The sequence below is a fragment of the Trachypithecus francoisi genome, unplaced genomic scaffold, assembly GCF_009764315.1.
Source record: "Trachypithecus francoisi isolate TF-2019V2 unplaced genomic scaffold, Tfra_2.0 Lachesis_group4, whole genome shotgun sequence".
In the NCBI taxonomy this organism is placed as follows: Eukaryota; Metazoa; Chordata; class Mammalia; order Primates; family Cercopithecidae; genus Trachypithecus; species Trachypithecus francoisi.
This window is the reverse complement of record NW_022681469.1, coordinates 99,059,028-99,076,635: the sequence shown is the minus strand read 5'-3', so window position 1 is coordinate 99,076,635 and position 17,608 is coordinate 99,059,028. Positions and strand designations below refer to the sequence as shown.

At 55.5% G+C, this 17,608-nt stretch overlaps 2 protein-coding genes and 1 long non-coding RNA gene across 3 annotated transcripts; 2 read left to right on the top strand and 1 right to left on the bottom strand.

Annotated features, from left to right (window-relative positions):
* The first annotated feature begins 2,477 nt into the window (after positions 1-2,477).
* Positions 2,478-7,295, top strand: HOXA10 (homeobox A10). The gene is made up of 2 exons (XM_033194243.1): positions 2,478-4,530; positions 5,707-7,295. Exons 1-2 carry the CDS (start codon positions 3,573-3,575, stop codon positions 5,979-5,981), a joined length of 1,233 nt encoding a protein of 410 aa, XP_033050134.1. The 5' UTR covers positions 2,478-3,572; the 3' UTR covers positions 5,982-7,295.
* Positions 5,950-9,424, bottom strand: LOC117073421. Its single transcript, XR_004433230.1, has 2 exons — positions 8,137-9,424; positions 5,950-6,571 (listed from the first exon to the last, which is right to left on the bottom strand). It is a non-coding gene; the product is annotated as an uncharacterized LOC117073421 (long non-coding RNA).
* Positions 9,425-10,494: 1,070 nt separating this feature from the next.
* HOXA9 (homeobox A9) lies at positions 10,495-15,435 on the top strand. The gene is made up of 2 exons (XM_033194244.1): positions 10,495-13,026; positions 14,048-15,435. Exons 1-2 carry the CDS (start codon positions 12,447-12,449, stop codon positions 14,284-14,286), a joined length of 819 nt encoding a protein of 272 aa, XP_033050135.1. The 5' UTR covers positions 10,495-12,446; the 3' UTR covers positions 14,287-15,435.
* Positions 15,436-17,608: the final 2,173 nt, after the last annotated feature.

The following is a 17,608-nucleotide window of genomic DNA, read 5'->3' as shown; positions in this document are numbered from 1 at the left end:
TATTTCCTCCTAAATTAAACATGGGCTCTGGAGGTGACTGTGTAACCGCTGCATAAGGCCTGGTTGAGGCAAGCAGGCACTGAAGATTTAGGTCAAAGTTACCCTGAGGGAGAGGGAGAAATTTAGTAGCTGGGAAGAATGGCAAAAAAGAAAGAAGGCAAACGAGCACGAGGGAGGAAAAGTGCTTGGAAGCCGACCCACACTACAATTGAATCGCTTTCTTAATCTCTTGGGGTAGGGAATCTCAGGAAAGCCTAAGCGCTCAAAAACTGGAATATTTTATTGAGAAACCTAACACTTCAGTGTTAAAGTCTCGGGAGCCTTGGGGATCGGTCGCGGATGCTGGGGGCTAGGAGACCAACCGAGAGGGCCAGGGAGGCGTTTAACTTGAGCTTCTGCTGCGTTGGTATCCTCTCATTTGAACCAGCAGCAGCAGGCCCGCCCGCAGCCAGCCGGCTCACAGACAGTGTCTCGCTGTGTTTCCCGCTCAGCAAGCCCTGGTGGGAGTTGGAAGGCAGTCCTGGGCCAGAGAGGGGCTGCCATACACGAGCTTACACACTCTTTTTAAAAGCAAGAAAGAGCTCAAGCCCAACATCCCGTTTGGTTTATTACAAGGGGGAAAAGTCATGCTAAAGAAACACATCTGGCTCACCACAAAAAGGTCACTGAAGACCCAAGTGCCAATGCCATGGCCTGCGAGGCCCATAGCAGGCCTTCCAGCTCCTCTACTCTTCAGCTGAGGCAGCCTTTTGTAGCAGATGCAGTACAAACTGACTTTTGTAACCTTGGTTGGCACGTGCAGGTCCCTGGATTCTATCCAGCCTAGAAGCCCATTTGGCTGCCCTACAGGGCCCTGACCTGAGCTGTCTGCCGCAGGGCACCCAGCTTGTCTTACCAGCCAAATTGGCAGGGCCCCCAAGTCCCAGGAGACTGGGGGACTCTGGAGGACCTAAGGAAAAGACTGAGGGGTGTGTGAACTCCTTCGAAATGATGGGTCAAATTGTGGGAATATACCGATATGCGTTTTTCACAGAATGAGTCAAAACTTACTTAGATTTTCCAGAAGGGTCCTGACTCCCTAAAAGGTTAGGAAAGATAAGTTAAGATCATTGTCTTTTACTTTATTTGTATAGCCTCCACTATCTCAAACACATACTGGACCTTCCCAGATGTTGGCCTGGGAAACTGCTTTCTGTATTTAGCCTGGAGAGGCATGACTCTAGGCCCAAGTCCTGGCCCACTGACCTGCTATGGCTCATTATCCTCGAGGAAACCTCGATGCTCTTGCGACCCACTTCCCAAATGACACAGCTTTTCTGAGAGGCATGAGCAGTGCTGAAGAGCAAAGCTTCCTTCCTAGGCAGTCCCCAGCTCTGTGGCATTTCCAGGTGGCATTGCTAAGGGCAACAGTCCCAGCCAGTTCCACCCGTCTGGCGAGCAGGGTAAGGACAAGGCAGATCCAGGAAGCTAAAGATAGGGCCATTGGCTGTGGTGCTCTGAAGCTTTTCTGCGTTCAGGTTTGTCTGCCTCATGGGCCTAGCAGGTAGAGAATTTGCCTTGGCCTTGGGCACAGGAGCATGCAAAGAGCGAAGGAGAGTTAATCTCTCGGTCTTGATTCCTCTAAGCCGCTGCTGCGGCTTCAAGACCCTGTCAGGCTGGAGAGAACTGGTTTTCTTATGCGCTCTCCCCTCCTGTTTCTCTCTCTCTTTTCTCTCCCTCTGTCCGTCTCTCCTTCTATCTCTCTCTTTTTCTCTCCATCCTCCTCCTCGGCACCCTGATGCTCAGTCCTCAAGGCCCGGTCACCCTGGGGCGCCGAGGTTGAAGTGGCCGGAAGGCCGCGCTAGCGGTGGCATGGCCTTCTGGGCCCGGAGCTCGGAGCAGCCATGGCCCGCAGCGACCACAGCTGCTTGAATCTCAGAAGCCAGACCTGGAGCTCTACCTAGCCAGCTCTCTCGTGCGCTTTCGGGGTCCTTTCAGGCTCCTCTTCCACCTTGGGCTGGATTCACATTGGGAGGAAGGAGGCAAAGTGCCGCGTATGACATGGATGCAAGAGTCTTTCCCAGCTGAAGGCAGCGGCCTGAGCGGTCTGTTTCCTGGGATGCCGACGTTCAGCAATGCCAGCTCCGAGTGGAGCCGGAGGGGCGGGCGGCCTGGAGTATCCTGGAGACCTGTAGCCCACAGGCCAGGGGCAAGGCAGTGACCTCTCAGGCTCCCCTGGATCTGCCCGGAAAAGGTTGCATTTCCTGAGACTAGCATGAGGCTCACACTTGGGGGCTAGCACCCCAGGCCGGCCATTTCCAGTTGGCTAAAACAGAGCCCCTGAGTCTGCTGAGCAAAGGGCCTGGCCTCCACATGCTCTTATAACAGGGCCATGAGCCCAGCCCGGCCTTGCAGGGAAAGGATTTCCTCACCGGGGCCTCGTTAAAATGCACACACTGCAGGAGCAAGGACTGCCCTAGCTGAGGGTATGGGAGGGAGGGGAAGAGGGGAGGGGACAGAGAGGCAGGAGTGTAGTGACACTGGTTCTTGTTGTAGCCTCCAGGAGCATATGAGTGCCAAAGCTAACAGGAGAGCAGGAACATAAGGCAGCAGAGGTGTACACCGGGCACACCCCTCGAAGTCTCTCACTTTGGTCCAGCCAAGGACCCCAGGGCCAGCATTTTACTTCCCTGAAATGACTGTGGGCTTAGAGTCTTCCCTACGTGATGAGGGGATGCTTGGACCTGGCTCTGGCCTCGGGAGTGGGAGTGGGGCCAGCTTTCCGTCAAGGTTGACAGCAGCTTCCCACCCCCAGTCCTGCCAGCCCACCAAAGTCCGCTGACAGGAGTTGTAGAGAAGGCAAGCCAGATGAGCACAACACCACAGAAGAACATCCTAAATGGATCAACGGACTGGGGGAGAAAAGTGTTGGAGGTTAGGGGCTAGGGAACAACCATTGCATTTTGAGGAAAAATCTGTGGGATGCTGGAAGTAGAGGCAAGTCGGCTTCCAGTTCACTCTGGGCCCCTGACACTCTGAGGATTTTGACAGCCATAGGGCCAGGTCATTTTGAGGACGCAGAATTCAGACAAGGGGCCAGCTCCTGATCCAGAGCTGAATGGGAAACGCGTGAGTCCCAGACATGGCCAGTGGTCAGAGTACACCGGGGACTAGTGACAGCTTCTGCGACAGGGATGGTGAGCACCCAAGGCAGACTGGGCGCGCACCATAAACACCCCACTCGTTAACTGTGCGGGGCCCAAGGGCGCTTCAAACGGACCCCGGTACGGGGCTCACGTCCGGGTAGGGGCGGGGCGAGCCCAGTTGCCAGGCCCCCCACCAGCCACGTTGGGGCAGCCCCCACAGCTCCCGGCCTTCGGGCCAAGGTGCCGGGCGTGCGTCTCCTGGCCCATCAATACAGATTACATATTTATATCAATCGCGGGCTTCGAGGGCGCCCTCGGAGAGCGGCCCCGCGCCTACGAAACCAAACTGGGAGTGGTCGCGCGGAAACTCTGGCTCGGGATTGGCTGCGGGCGCCCGCCGCGGTGCGGGGGGATTGCTAATCGTATTCAGCATGTTTTGCACAAGAAATGTCAGCCAGAAAGGGCTATCTGCTCCCTTCGCCAAATTATCCCACAACAATGTCATGCTCGGAGAGCCCCGCCGCGAACTCTTTTTTGGTCGACTCGCTCATCAACTCTGGCAGAGGCGAGGCGGGCGGCGGTGGCGGCGGCGCAGGGGGCGGCGGCGGTGGCGGTTACTACGCCCACGGCGGGGTCTACCTGCCGCCCGCCGCCGACCTGCCCTACGGGCTGCAGAGCTGCGGGCTCTTCCCCGCGCTGGGCGGCAAGCGCAATGAGGCGGCGTCGCCAGGCGGCGGTGGCGGTGGCGGGGGTCTAGGTCCCGGGGTGCACGGCTACGGGCCCGCGCCCATAGACCTGTGGCTAGACGCGCCCCGGTCTTGCCGGATGGAGCCGCCTGAGGGGCCGCCACCGCCGCCCCAGCAGCCGCCGCCGCCCCCGCCGCAACCACCCCAGCCCCCGCCTCAGGCCACCTCGTGCTCTTTCGCGCAGAACATCAAAGAAGAGAACTCCTACTGCCTCTACGACTCGGCGGACAAATGCCCCAAAGGCTCGGCCACTGCTGCCGAACTGGCTCCTTTCCCGCGGGGCCCGCCGCCCGACGGCTGCGTCCTGGGCGCCTCCAGCGGGGTGCCAGTGCCTGGCTACTTCCGCCTTTCTCAGGCCTATGGCACGACCAAGGGCTATGGCAGCGGCGGCGGCGGCGCTCAGCAACTCGGGGCAGGCCCGTTCCCCGCGCAGCCCCCGGGGCGCGGCTTCGATCCGCCGCCTGCGCTAGCCTCCGGCTCGGCCGATGCGACCCGGAAGGAGCGAGCCCTCGATTCGCCGCCGCCCCCGACGCTGGCTTGCGGCAGCGGCGGGGGCTCGCAGTGCGACGAGGAGGCGCACGCGTCGTCCTCGGCCGCGGAGGAGCTCTCCCCGGCCCCTTCCGAGAGCAGCAAAGCCTCGCCGGAGAAGGACTCCCTGGGTAAGCAGGACTGCAGAGGGCTGCAGTCAGGCGGGTAGACAGGCAGACGCAAGGAGGAGAAGGATCAGAGAACTAGGAGCCCGCGCAGCAGCCGGCCGGCCTTGGCCCAAGCTGCAGGCAGGCTGACCTTGTGAACTTGCTTTTTAATATTTGGGCGTGGGGACGCAGTAAAATTCATGTCCGGCTTAGCGCCCCACAGCAAGACGTCCTCGGCGCTGGCCTCAGCTTCCCCTGACTCGGGGCGAGGACACCAGCGAGCAGGCCCCCTCCTGTGCGCTCTTCCCTGTGGCCGGGAGCACCCAGAGCCCTGGTGCCTGCCCAGCCTTCGCGGCGCGGCCCACACGGGGGGAGGGGGAGGGAGGGAAAGTAGCTCGCCCGCAGATAGCGCGGATGTTTGTAAGGCATCCAAAATAAGCAGCCGCCAGCGCCAATAAATAAGCCCATTAACCGGCGAAGTTCGAGTTTACGATCCCCCATGCTTTTTTCAAAGTTGCTGAGGGGCGGGAATCTTCGTTGCGGGAAGAAGAAAAGGCAAATCCAGCCTGGAAGCTGGGGGCCCTGATCTGAGAGCCAGAGAAGGGACGTTTCGCTTCCCCTGGACCTCGGAATCGCCCAGCTATCTACCCCTGGCTCCTGGAGAAACTTGAGGGAGGGCCCTGGACCCCCGAATAGGTTTTTTCTCCTTTTCCCCATTGGACCAATGATGCCCTTCATTCTCCCCTTATCGAGTCTTGGGCAATCAGGGCCCTGGGGTGAGACAGCCAAGCTGCCTGGCCCTCCTTCCAAGTAAGCACCCCGCGCTCCTAGCCTGGGGGCTACAGGAAATGCTTGTTTGCCATATGGCAAGAAGCAAAGAAAAGCGTTAAGTTCAAGATGTACAGTCTGCCCTCCCAGGCCTTTCCTTCTGCAAGCATCTATGGCTTAATGCTAAAACAGGTGTTTGGGAAAGTGGGGGAAATGTAAATTGGAAGGGTCATGTAGATTGAAGGCCCACTCGATTTTTGTCATGACTTTTGGAGGAACTGCTTGCTCTCAGCAAGCCAAAAACGGGGGCACGACTCTCTTCTCTGTGACTTGGGACATCTCTCTTATGGGAGAAACGGAGGTGTTTCACCGCCGCGGGCAGCCCGTGTGGCCTCGACTTAATCATCCCCTCTTTATTCTTTTACATGCCAGGCAATTCCAAAGGTGAAAACGCAGCCAACTGGCTCACCGCAAAGAGTGGTCGGAAGAAGCGCTGCCCCTACACGAAGCACCAGACACTGGAGCTGGAGAAGGAGTTTCTGTTCAACATGTACCTTACTCGAGAGCGGCGCCTAGAGATTAGCCGCAGCGTCCACCTCACGGACAGACAAGTGAAAATCTGGTTTCAGAACCGCAGGATGAAACTGAAGAAAATGAATCGAGAAAACCGGATTCGGGAGCTCACAGCCAATTTTAATTTTTCCTGATGAATCTCCAGGCGACACGGTTTTTTCACTTCCCGAGCGCTGGTCCCTTCCCTCTGTCTTCAGCCTCTGCCCAGGAACTCGCACCTGTGCTGGAGCCCTGTTCTTTCCTCCCACACTCGCCATCTCCTGGGCCGTTACGTCTGTGCAGGGCTGGTTTGTTCTGACTTTTTGTTTCTTTGTGTTTGCTTGGTGCTGGTTTATTTGTTGTTTTCTGGGGGAAAAAGCCATATCGTGCTAAAATTCTATAGAGATAGATATTGTCCTAAGTGTCAAGTCGTGACTGAGCTGGGTTTGCTGTCTTGGGGTCCTACTGCTTGAAATGGCCCCTGTGTTCGGCCGAGCTGGTTTCCTGCCCAGCCTGGGGCAAACCTAGCCGGAAGGCCGAGGTCCCATTGTTGGCGCTGAGGTGTCTGGCCTGAGGTCAATGGTGCAAGGAGCCGCCACCGGGCATGTCTGCCTGGAGTGCTGTGCTGTGTTTAATCAGGGGATACAGGCCCCTGGGTTTCTTTTTTCTTTCTTCCTTTCTTCCTTGGCCAAGGGAAGGGCTTACAGGCATGGACATGCAGGTTGGCAAACGGGCTTGACTTTGGCTGATTTAAAAAGTAAGAAAGAAAGTAGAAAAGAGTAATTTTTCCTTCCTCTGTAAGATATCCCAGCTTTAAAAAGAAAAAAAAAATAGGAATTACCAACAGAAGGGGACTTCTTTTCCAGTTTCTGTAAGGTCTTACAAATTGCTTGACTAAAATGTTTCATTTACCTCTAAATTTCCATATCCTTCTGGCTGTAGATAAATAATGTAGTTTTGTTTATACATTTGGAATTAGTGGATTTTTTGTCATTAAAATTGTTACCACTGGTAACATGCGACAAGCACACCACAATTCTCCCTATCTTGTGAAGTTGTTTTTTAAAAATTGCCTTGAACAAAAAGTTTTTTTTATTTTTATTTTTGCTTTCTGAAATTCACAGAAGCCTAAGAGGACTGGGGTAACTAGAATAAACTAGAGAAGGGAGACATTGTTTGGATTTCCTTTATACTGTGAAGTTACATGCATAAAAGGGTCAAACCTGTAGATGCAGAAAAAGAAAAAAAACTATAAATACAAATCTGTATAAATGTCTATTATTATGAAGAATTGCCAAGCTTGTTTTAAGCAAATGCATTCTATCGTTATTATAAATGTTAGTTCTAGCTCTATTTACTTCTAATCTTAAATCAGAATAAATTAATATTGTATTGCTGCTGTGCGTGGAAAAAGACGATGTTTATGTTCTTATAGAATAAAAGCTGTGGAATGAAGCTTTTTAATTTTACCTCTTTTTTGACTTCTTATCTTCACCTTCCACTTTATCCCGTTCACCACTTTTACAACAGGAGGACTAACCCGAGCCCCCTGCAATTACTTTAGGCATCTATTTAAATATTACCTAGACGGTCGTAATTTGTCTGGGCCCTATAGCCCTGGTGCCGTAAGGTTTGTCGGCTTTTGTTCAGTTTTATGGCTTGCCAGTATATCTGGATTGTGGCTGTCTTGGACCAGTGATTTCAGTTGAGAGGGGAGCTGCATAGACAGAGGAAGCCAAACAGGATTTCTTTCGGGAGCCCCAGGGAGGCTTGCAGAGGCCGGTTATTTTGCGGGTGTCTGAGTCTCAGATGACCCTCAATCTGAATCGGGGAGCAGGCCTGGCCCACAGCGCATCCCTAGCCGCTGGAGGCAACCGTTAGGTGGACCCGGGCTGGGCGGCATGGGGGCCGCCCCCTCCCCCAGTACGGCCTCCCCCACCTGGCGGCCCTCCGTAGGGCCACGCGTTTCCTGCTGGCCAGAGTTGTGTGGGGGGGGGGCTGGGGGGGGCGCTAGGGGGAGGGGGCGCGGGAGCGCGCTCCCCGGCGGGAGGGCAGCTAGGAGGCAGAGGCGGGAGAGCGAGCGGCGGGAGGCCGGGGCCAGACAGGGAGCCGGACTCTGTACGGTCCCTGGCGCTTTCGAGCCTTACATGGCTACCGCCGCTTGGCGCCGGCTCGCTGGGCTGCAAGATTTGAGAAAGCAGCGTGCACACTGCTCCTCGGAGCTACTCTCGTCTCGCCTGCTCCCCGCCTTTATTCCTCTCTCCCTTTCTTTCCTCGCTCTCTTTTCCTCCCTCTCCCTCCAAGGCATACCTTACTGGGGCCTGTGGCTTCCCCTTCAGTGACGCATTTGCGGCGGCCTGGGGCATTCCGTTGCAGCGGCGGGCGCAGGTTGCCTAGGGGCTGCGCTGGGCCGGGCGCGATCGCAGGGTTCTCTCCTTGGCGGCGGCGGCGGCGGCGGCGGCGGCAGCGGCGGCGGCGGCGGCGGCGGGCAAGGCAGCCCTGCGCGGGCAGCACCAGAACTGGTCGGTGATTTAGGTAGTTTCCTGTTGTTGGGATCCACCTTTCTCTCGACAGCACGACACTGCCTTCATTACTTCAGTTGAAATCGTCTCCAGGTACTCTGCGCGCTGGGGTCGGGCCGGGCGGGGCATCACGGCCCTGGTCGTGCCAGGCCTACGGTGGCATCCTCGGCTTTCCCTGCTCAGGAGCCTTGTGTCTTTCTCCGTAGCGCTCTGCCAGCCGGCCGGCTTTCCCCTTCCACCACACACCTCCACCTGGCCCACAGCAGGTGGGGTCAGGTTGGCTGCTACTTCGCCGACGCCGGGGGCGTGGTAGGAATTCTGGGCCTTGGGCCATTCAAGGTCAGGGGCGCACACTTCCATCCTGAGCCTCCCCCACTTGAGGCCTGCGCCTGCCTAGGGACCTCCTGCCAGTCTCTTGTAAGGCTGGAACACACACACACACCAGGCCTGGGTGTGAGCTCAGGAAAGATTCTTCTTCCAGTGGAGACTCAGGCTGGACTAGGAAGATAGGGCAGGCAGAGGTTGGGATCCTGGCCTTGTCACTTACCCTTCTCTCTGTAAGCCTGGCCTCTGCTAGGAGTCACTTCTTTCTCTTTTCTTCCTTCTTTTCCCTCTCTTCCCTTCCTCCTTTTCCCTCTCTTCCCTTCCTCTTTTATCCCTTCTTTCTTTTTTCTTTCCTTTGCTCCTTCCTGCTTTCTTTTCTTCCGTTTCTCTTTTTTTCATCTTTCATCTCTGCCAGATTCTATCTCACCTCCTTATCTCCTTCCCAAAGCATCCTTGGGGAGAGGCTCAGGGCTGGCTTCAGGAGAGCCTAGGGAGTCTCACTTTCCTCTGCGGCTCAAGTAGAGGTTGGGAAGTCTGCTGAGGAAGGGCCCGCGTGGGGCAGCTGCCGAGGGCAGTGGGTTTGGGCCTGGTGTGTTACTGTGCAGACAAGGCCTCGGTTATGATCACGACCGGATGGCGGCGGCCTTGCGTTTCTTCTCCGCCTGTCGCTAAAGGCTGACTAGGAGATCTGATTAGGGGGCATTCCCTGCAGCTTTGTGTGCCCATATCGAGGGCAGGGAGGCCTTTGCTAGCCTCACTGGGAACTGGAGCTGAGGCCCAACCAGCCTCGCTGGAGCCTGGCCATTCTCTGGGAAGCTGTTAGCCAGCTCTTCCCGGCCTGCCGGTCACAGCTTGGGGTTTGACCGCATTGAGGAAGACTGGCTAGGGCAAAGCTTGACTGCTCGCTTGCTAGTGGCTTCTATTAGGTACAAAATATGTTCCATACGGCACCTTTGTGCCACTGGGTACTGGAGAAGGGGACCCTTACAAGAGCCAGTATGTTTCAGATGGGCAGAAAGAATCCCAAATTCCAGAACCGTTGATAAAAACTTGGGTCATGGTTCCAACTTGTAGTCTACAGATGGGAGCCATTCTGACCATTTTCACTCCCGAAAACAGAAAACAAACTATCTCTCCCTACCCCCAACACACAGAGTTACAGATTCGTGCCCACAGAGCTGTTTCCCTTCCCTGCCTGGACTGGAGGCCCAGGAACTGTTCCATTGCACAGCCACCGGCCTCCTGTCTGAAAGGATCGCATACCCCATTTCCTTCAACTCCTCCGTGCCATTTTCTGGACCAGAGTATTTATTAATTTCAGAGATCACAGTTTTAGAAATCTCAGTCGAGAAGGGGTGGTTTTAAATTATAGTCATTTACTATTTCTTTATGATACTCAATCTCTTTAACTTCCAAAATAAAAGCAGACAAAAAAGTCTGAATATTCTGGCTCCAAACCTTTGGGCTGAAGGGAGACAATATTTGGTTTTCTGGTTTTTCTTCTCTTTCTAGGCACCAGTAACATCTGCTTAACACTCAAGGCCTGCTAATTGTTCAGTAATTCTCTTATTTTGAGGCTAAGGCTGTTTAAAGGAACAGCTTTTTTACTTAAAAAATACTAAAATAATCAGTGTCTTCTCTGGTATAAAAAGTGGAAAAGGCAGCCAGACATGCCCAGCCCATTTGCAGACACTTAAAATTAGGAGCCAGGGTTTCCTCCAGGGTTAATTTTTTAAATGAAAATCTCAGAGGCCTGGCGGACTGCCGGGTATTTAGGACACGGTGGACTGTGGTGGGGGTGGGCATGACCTAGAGGAATTTATAGGGCAAGGAAAATATTAGGGGGAGGGAGATGAGGCGGACAGGACGGGGTTCATTGTGTCGGCGGCTTCCCTTTTCCAGGCGTGGGTGCAGCAAGGGGCACCCAGTCAGTATCCGCCCGGCTTGGCAACCTCGCTGGTATATGGGAGTCCCAGCCGGAAGTGTGTCAGGGTGTTTGGGGGGGAATACTGGAACTGCTGGTGAGGATGAAGGCAAAAAAGAAAGAGAGGGAGGGAAGCGCCCGAGTCTGCCAGCCTCGCCGTCAGGGAAGTGGGCTAATGAAAAACACACTGTTGCAGGCACAGTATCCACACGTGAATTTGATTACCCCTTTTCTAGGAGTCGCCGCTTTCTGTTAGGAATTGGGGGTGGGGGGGAATTTCCTTCCAATTAACAGAGTGCCTGTGACCTTTTAATTTACCTGCAATGGGTGAGAAATAAACTTCCCCAGTGTGGCCAGGCCCAGGAATGGGACTGGAGTCGATGCCCTTGTGCCCCTCCCCGTTCTAATTTCCAGCCCTGGCCTTGAGCTGTGGTTGCCTCTCTTCGGGCCTTGTACCTCTCCGCCGAGTCGCCGGGTCCGTAGGTAACCAAGGCGAGGCCCGGAGTAGTAGCCAGAAAGAGAGGAAGGAGCCCTGAAAGGCTCACACGGCCCCGGGACAGGCCACATCGGTGCGGGCCTCCCAGCCGCCGGAGCCGCGGGGTCTCAGGCGAGGCTGCCTTTTCCCAAGCCGGACTCTCCTTCCATTGATGCCACTTGGAGTATTTTTTTTCCCAGGTGGGATTCAGGGAGCTCAACTAGGCTTGCAGGGCTCAGGGTTAGAGCCTCTGAGGCTGGAACACAGGGCTGAGTCGCCAGCCGCCTGCGCCTGGGAATCCTGATTTCCAGCTGATAAGAAGGGTGGGCTGGGCGCGCGTTTGCGTGGGGTCGACGGCCGGGGGCCGAGCGCCCCACACAACCAACCAGGCCCTCAAACCCTTCGCCCTGGGGGCGACTGGCCGCTCCCTCCTGGCCAGCTCCTCAGTGGGGTCCTGGCAGCAAAGGTGAATTTAAGGACTGCTCGTGCGCCCCTCGCTCCAGGCGGGTAGCCGTGAGGACTTACATCCGCGGTACTCCCTGAGCGACCAGTCCCTGCCTGGAGTGCCCTGGTAGGGCCGGCGGCTGCTCCGTTTGGGACGGATCCTGCGTTGAATTTGACTTTTTGCAGGCGGCCAGGGGTAAACTCGCCTCTCCCGGGGACCGCAGGGATTATTTACAGGGAGCTCGCCTACCAAACACAACAGTCTAACCTTTCCAAGTCCTCGTAAATTTTTACTGCTGGGAGCCAGGGCGAGGCAAACGAATCTGTTGGTCGTTCCAGACTTCCCGCCAGCCTGTGTGGCTTCTGAAACAATAACTCCTTATGAAATATCATAAATACAGATTTAAATACAGTAGAGCGAGAATGCGATTTGGCTGCTTTTTTATGGCTTCAATTATTGTCTAATTTTATGTGAGGGGGTCCGCTGGCCGCACTCGCACGCGGGACCCGCGCCTCCCTGATGGCGTGATTAATTGTGATATAAAATAGTCCGCTTAAGCAGTGTGTGTATGGAGCGGGGGGAGCGGGGGAGTACAGAGGCAAGGCTAGATTTGATCTTTTAATCTTCGTTGGCCACAATTAAAACAAACCCGATCGTAGAGCGGCACGATCCCTTTACATAAAAACATATGGCTTTTGCTATAAAAATTATGACTGCAAAACACTGGGCCATTAATAGCGTGCGGAGTGATTTACGCGTTATTGTTCTGCTGGGCGGGCACGTGACGCGCACGGCCAATGGGGGCGCAGGCGCCGGCAACTTATTAGGTGACTGTACTTCCCCCCCTGGTGCCACCAAGTTGTTACATGAAATCTGCAGTTTCATAATTTCCGTGGGTCGGGCCGGGCCGGCCAGGCGCTGGGCACGGCGATGGCCACCACTGGGGCCCTGGGCAACTACTACGTGGACTCTTTCCTGCTGGGCGCCGACGCCGCCGATGAGCTGAGCGCTGGCCGCTATGCGCCGGGGACCCTGGGCCAGCCCCCCCGGCAGGCGGCGACGCTGGCTGAGCACCCTGACTTCAGCCCGTGCAGCTTCCAGTCCAAGGCAGCAGTGTTCGGCGCCTCGTGGAACCCGGTGCACGCGGCGGGCGCCAACGCTGTACCCGCTGCGGTGTACCACCACCATCACCACCACCCCTACGTGCACCCCCAGGCGCCCGTGGCGGCGGCGGCGCCGGACGGCAGGTATATGCGCTCCTGGCTGGAGCCCACGCCCGGTGCGCTATCCTTCGCGGGCTTGCCCTCCAGCCGGCCTTATGGCATTAAACCTGAACCACTGTCGGCCAGAAGGGGTGACTGTCCCACGCTTGACACTCACACTTTGTCCCTGACTGACTATGCTTGTGGTTCTCCTCCAGTTGATAGAGAAAAACAACCCAGCGAAGGCGCCTTCTCCGAAAACAATGCTGAGAATGAGAGCGGCGGAGACAAGCCCCCCATCGATCCGAGTAAGTGTCTCCTCCCTTCGAATCAGCCGCCACCGCCGCCTCCATGCCGGCCTCCCGGATCTGCTGGCCCGCCAGCTTTCTCTCGAGCCTGTCTTCGTCTTCGCTAGGAGCCTCTGGAGTTGGGGCCAGGAGCCAGAAGTTGGTGTTTGGAACGCCTCAGATGGGGCCCCAAGTCCGGAGAGCCGTGAAGAGCGGCCCGCAGGGCTACGGGAGAGGAGCCTGCTGCTGCAGCGACAGGGGGCGGGGCGGGCACTTCGGGCCGAGCCAAGACTGGCCGCCCCTCTCTTTGGCTGCCCGGGCCCAGGACCGAGATACTTTGGGCCGTTCTTCGAAAGCAATGCAGCCCAGAGAGCCTTCTGTGCAACTAGATTGTCCGTGAGCGGCGGCAGCCAGGGCAGCCGGAGCCGGGACGCTGGGGGAGACGGCCGATTTCCTTCCACTTCTTGCCTTCGGCCAGTGGCGGCGTAAATCCTGCCAAGATAAGGCGCGAGCGACCCGGGCCACAAGGGTCCCCATGCCAGATTATTCAAATAAGCCACAGACTTGATCAACGGCCTTGGGGCGCCCTGACGGCATGCCCAGCTCCGAAGGCCTTCCAGGAAGGTCAAATAAGGAGTGGGGGGTGGGAGCGTAGAGAGAAAGGTTGGGAAGGAAAGACGAGTCAGTGAACGGGACAGAGGAATCCTAATCTTGCTACAGGACACAAGGCAGCATGCTTTCCGTCTGCGTGGCAAGGAGATCCGTTTCCAAATTTCATTCTATACAGCGTTCGGGGAGTGGGAGGAAGGAGAAAGGAGGGTCTGGGAGGGGAGGGGGAGCTGAAGTTTTACTGCGTGCAATTGTAAGTGACCGTCTGTGCGTCTGTTTGCCAGGGTTCCATTGTGTCCGAGGCCTGACTGCCTTTCCTAACCAATTCAGCAGAGTTCTGCACTTCGGCCAGAGACCCCACCCAGGAGGTTCCTTTGCCCCCAGCAGGGTGTGCGTCTCCTCCTCCTAAACCCAGTGTTTCTCTTCTCCACAGATAACCCAGCGGCCAACTGGCTTCATGCGCGCTCCACTCGGAAAAAGCGCTGCCCCTATACAAAACACCAGACCCTGGAACTGGAGAAAGAGTTTCTGTTCAACATGTACCTCACCAGGGACCGCAGGTACGAGGTGGCCCGACTGCTCAACCTCACCGAGAGGCAGGTCAAGATCTGGTTCCAGAACCGCAGGATGAAAATGAAGAAAATCAACAAAGACCGAGCAAAAGACGAGTGATGCCATTTGGGTTTATTTAGAAAAAAGGGTGAGCTAGAGAGAAAGAGAACTGCCCGTCCCCCTTCCGCCTTCTTCCTTCTCTCACCCCCACCCTAGCCTCCACCATCCCCGCACAAAGCGGCTCTAAACCTCAGGCCACATCTCCCCCAAGGCAAACCCTGTTCAGGCTGGCTCATAGGCCTGCCGCTTTGATGGAGGAGGTATTGTAAGCTTTCCATTTTCTATAAGAAAAAAAAAGGGGGGGGGCATTAGTGCTGATAGATGTGTGTGCTACCTTGTATATATATTTTTAAAAATCTACCTGTTCCTGACTTAAAAGGAAAGAAACTACCTTTTTATAATGCACAACTGTTGATGGTAGGCTGTATAGTTTTTAGTCTGTGTAGTTAATTTAATTTGCTGTTTGTGCGGCAGATTGCTCTGCCAAGATACTTGAACACTGTGTTTTATTGTGGTAATTATGTTTTGTGACTCAAACTTCTGTGTACTGGGTGATGCACCCGTTGTGATTGTGGAAGATAGAATTCAATTTGAACTCAGGTTGTTTATGAGGGGAAAAAACAGTTGCATAGAGTATAGCTCTGTAGTGGAATATGTCTTCTGTAAAACTAGGCTGTTAACCTATGATTGTAAACTAGCTGTAAGGATTTCCCAGTGAAATAAAAAAAAATTTTTTAAAGTGTTCTCGGGGATGCATAGATTCATCGTTTTCTCCACATTAAAAATGCGGGCATTTTCGTCTTTCCATGATCTGTAGTCCTGTCTTGTCTATTGTATATATAATCTATATAATTAAAGAAAATATGCATAATCAGACAAGCTTGAATATTGTTTTTGCACCAGACAAACAGTGAGGAAATTCGGAGCTATACATATGTGCAGAAGGTTACTACTTAGGGTTTGTGCTTAATTTTAATCAGAGGAAATGGATGCTGATTGTAACGGAGTTAATTTTATTGATAATAAATTATACACTATGAAACCGCCATGGGCTACTGTAGATTTGTATCCTTGATGAATCTGGGGTTTCCATCAGACTGAACCTACACTGTATATTTTGCAATAGTTACCTCAAGGCCTACTGACCAAATTGTTGTGTTGAGATGATATTTAACTTTTTGCCAAATAAAATATATTGATTCTTTTCTATTTTTTGCGGTTCTGCTCTTTGCACCTTCTTCTCTGGGCAGGGGAGCCTGTGTAGAGTCTCTGGGTAGGGGCGGGCTGGGATGGGGAGAAAGAGCCCCAATTTTGCCTCTGGCTGGCTTTCAGGAGCGGGACCTGCCACAACCAGTCCGCCGAGCTAAGCTCTCCCAAACAGGCCAGCTGCCTGGCGGCGGAACCAGGCTCCCGGCCTTGTGTCTATGTGCTGGACGGCGGAGAAGCCCCTGAGAAGCTGGGCTGGGCTGGCCAGTAGCGGTGGAAAAACGACTCTTTCACCTTGGTGCCCCCGAGAAAATTCCCAAACCTGGGCCTTCGTTAGTTTGGTGGGGAAAAGGGGGAGAAGGTGGCAGGATAGAGCTGGGGACCGCCTTCTAAGCAGGCTCTGAAGAGGGAAATAGGAGCCCCACTGGCCCAACGCGGCCATGCAGGCAAACATTTTGGGGGCTTGCAAAGGAACAAAGCCCTGCATCCTCGTACCGCTCGCCACCCTCCCCCGCGGCGTTCTGCCAGCCTGGCCCGAGAGAATTTGGGTCCTGCACTGCAAGCGCCTCCCGAGCACAAGTCCTAATAGAGGCAGGGCTGAGGCAACTGACTAGCCCCGAAGCGCCATAAAAGAAAATGAGGGCTGTTACCGTTTATGGGGTGTAAAGGACTGCGGGGGGAACGGCCACAACTTCGGAGGCCTGAGCGCTTTCCAGATGTGGCCGGAGGGTTCGGCCTCGCTTCCACCCCCTTGCTTCTCTCGCCCTTCCCCCTCCCCCACTCCACGACTTCTGCAAAGTTGGATGTATTCTAAGTTTAAAAGGGGAACCAGGGCGCGGGTGGATGAGGCGTCTCCTTACCCCCACCCCCACCCCGCCGCCAGGCTGGGACGCCCTCTGTTGTTGTAGACAGAAGGAACTTCAAAGAATAGGCAGTAAGAGTGTGCCATAAAGGCCAGGTCTGCGAACTGTCTGGAATTCGTCCCTTAATGAGTTTACAACTGTCCAGCCCTAATTAGGATATTCCACCAAAGCCCTTTCATTTGTTCATTTGTTCTGTCTGCCGCCGATAAAGCGACTGCGGAAACAGCTCTTTTATTGGCATTGCCTCCTCTGCAGTAGATTCCGGGCTCCACGCAGACTCCCCAGGACCTAGGCCCACGCCCCTCCTCTGGGAGTGGAGTGCGGTGGGCTAGCCGGGGGCTCCCAAAACTCAGGCCGGCCGAGGTAGCTGAGGCTGCAGTACCGAATGATGGCCAGCAGATGGCAGTGTGGCTCCATGCAAGAGGCTTCCTCGCCGCCATCTCCGGCCTCCGCAGCCCTGGGGAAGTTCCTAAGATGTCGACTTGACACGAGCCTTTCTGGAATGGGAGCCCCAGATTTTAGTGAACAGCCGCCCTATATTTTCGGTGCTCCTCACGCCTGGCTAGAAGCCTCGCTGGGAAACAAGGAATCGGCGGGGGCTTGCCCGACCCTCACCGCTCGCGCCTCCCTGACCCCATCCTGAGGGCCCAGCGAGCCGGGCTGCAGCTGTCCGGGCAGCCGCGGGGCAGCAGCTCCAGGCGCCGGCGCGGCTCCAGGGTCACCGTCCTCAGCTGAGACAGGCCTGACACAACCAGGCTCCATGGAGCCGCGGCTGACTGTTGGACACTGGAGGAGCGCCTGCAGCCCCCGGACCTGATGACCGCCCAGAGGGTGTGGACAGTGCGTGCCGAAGGCGCACACCGTGGCCCCGGGTCCCGCGGCCGCCCAGGAGGCCCTCGAAACCTGCGACCTGGGTCAGGGCCCGGCGAGTCAGAACCCAAGACAGAGTCAGGACGCCGGGACTCGGCTGGCTTGAATCGAAACAATAAAATTAGGCGGTGAACATTGGGCGTAAAGGCAATCTCGGTGTCTGTCCACTGTAGGTCTAGGGGACGGGCCGAGTTGAATGGGAAGAGAATCCCGGGGGACAAACCAGGCACTGCTTTGATTATTTTTTTAATGTGATGTTTAATATAACAATCACACCGTAGCACAAAAAGTGTCGCACACGGTGTGCAAGCCGCCCGGGCTGTCTCTAGCCGCGGCATGTCCTCCGCTGTAGAGGAACCGAGGCTGCTCACCCATCAGGAGGCCAGAAGGGAGGGGACCCCAATCCAGGCCCAGCCTCTCGCGGACCCTAGGCGGGGAACACG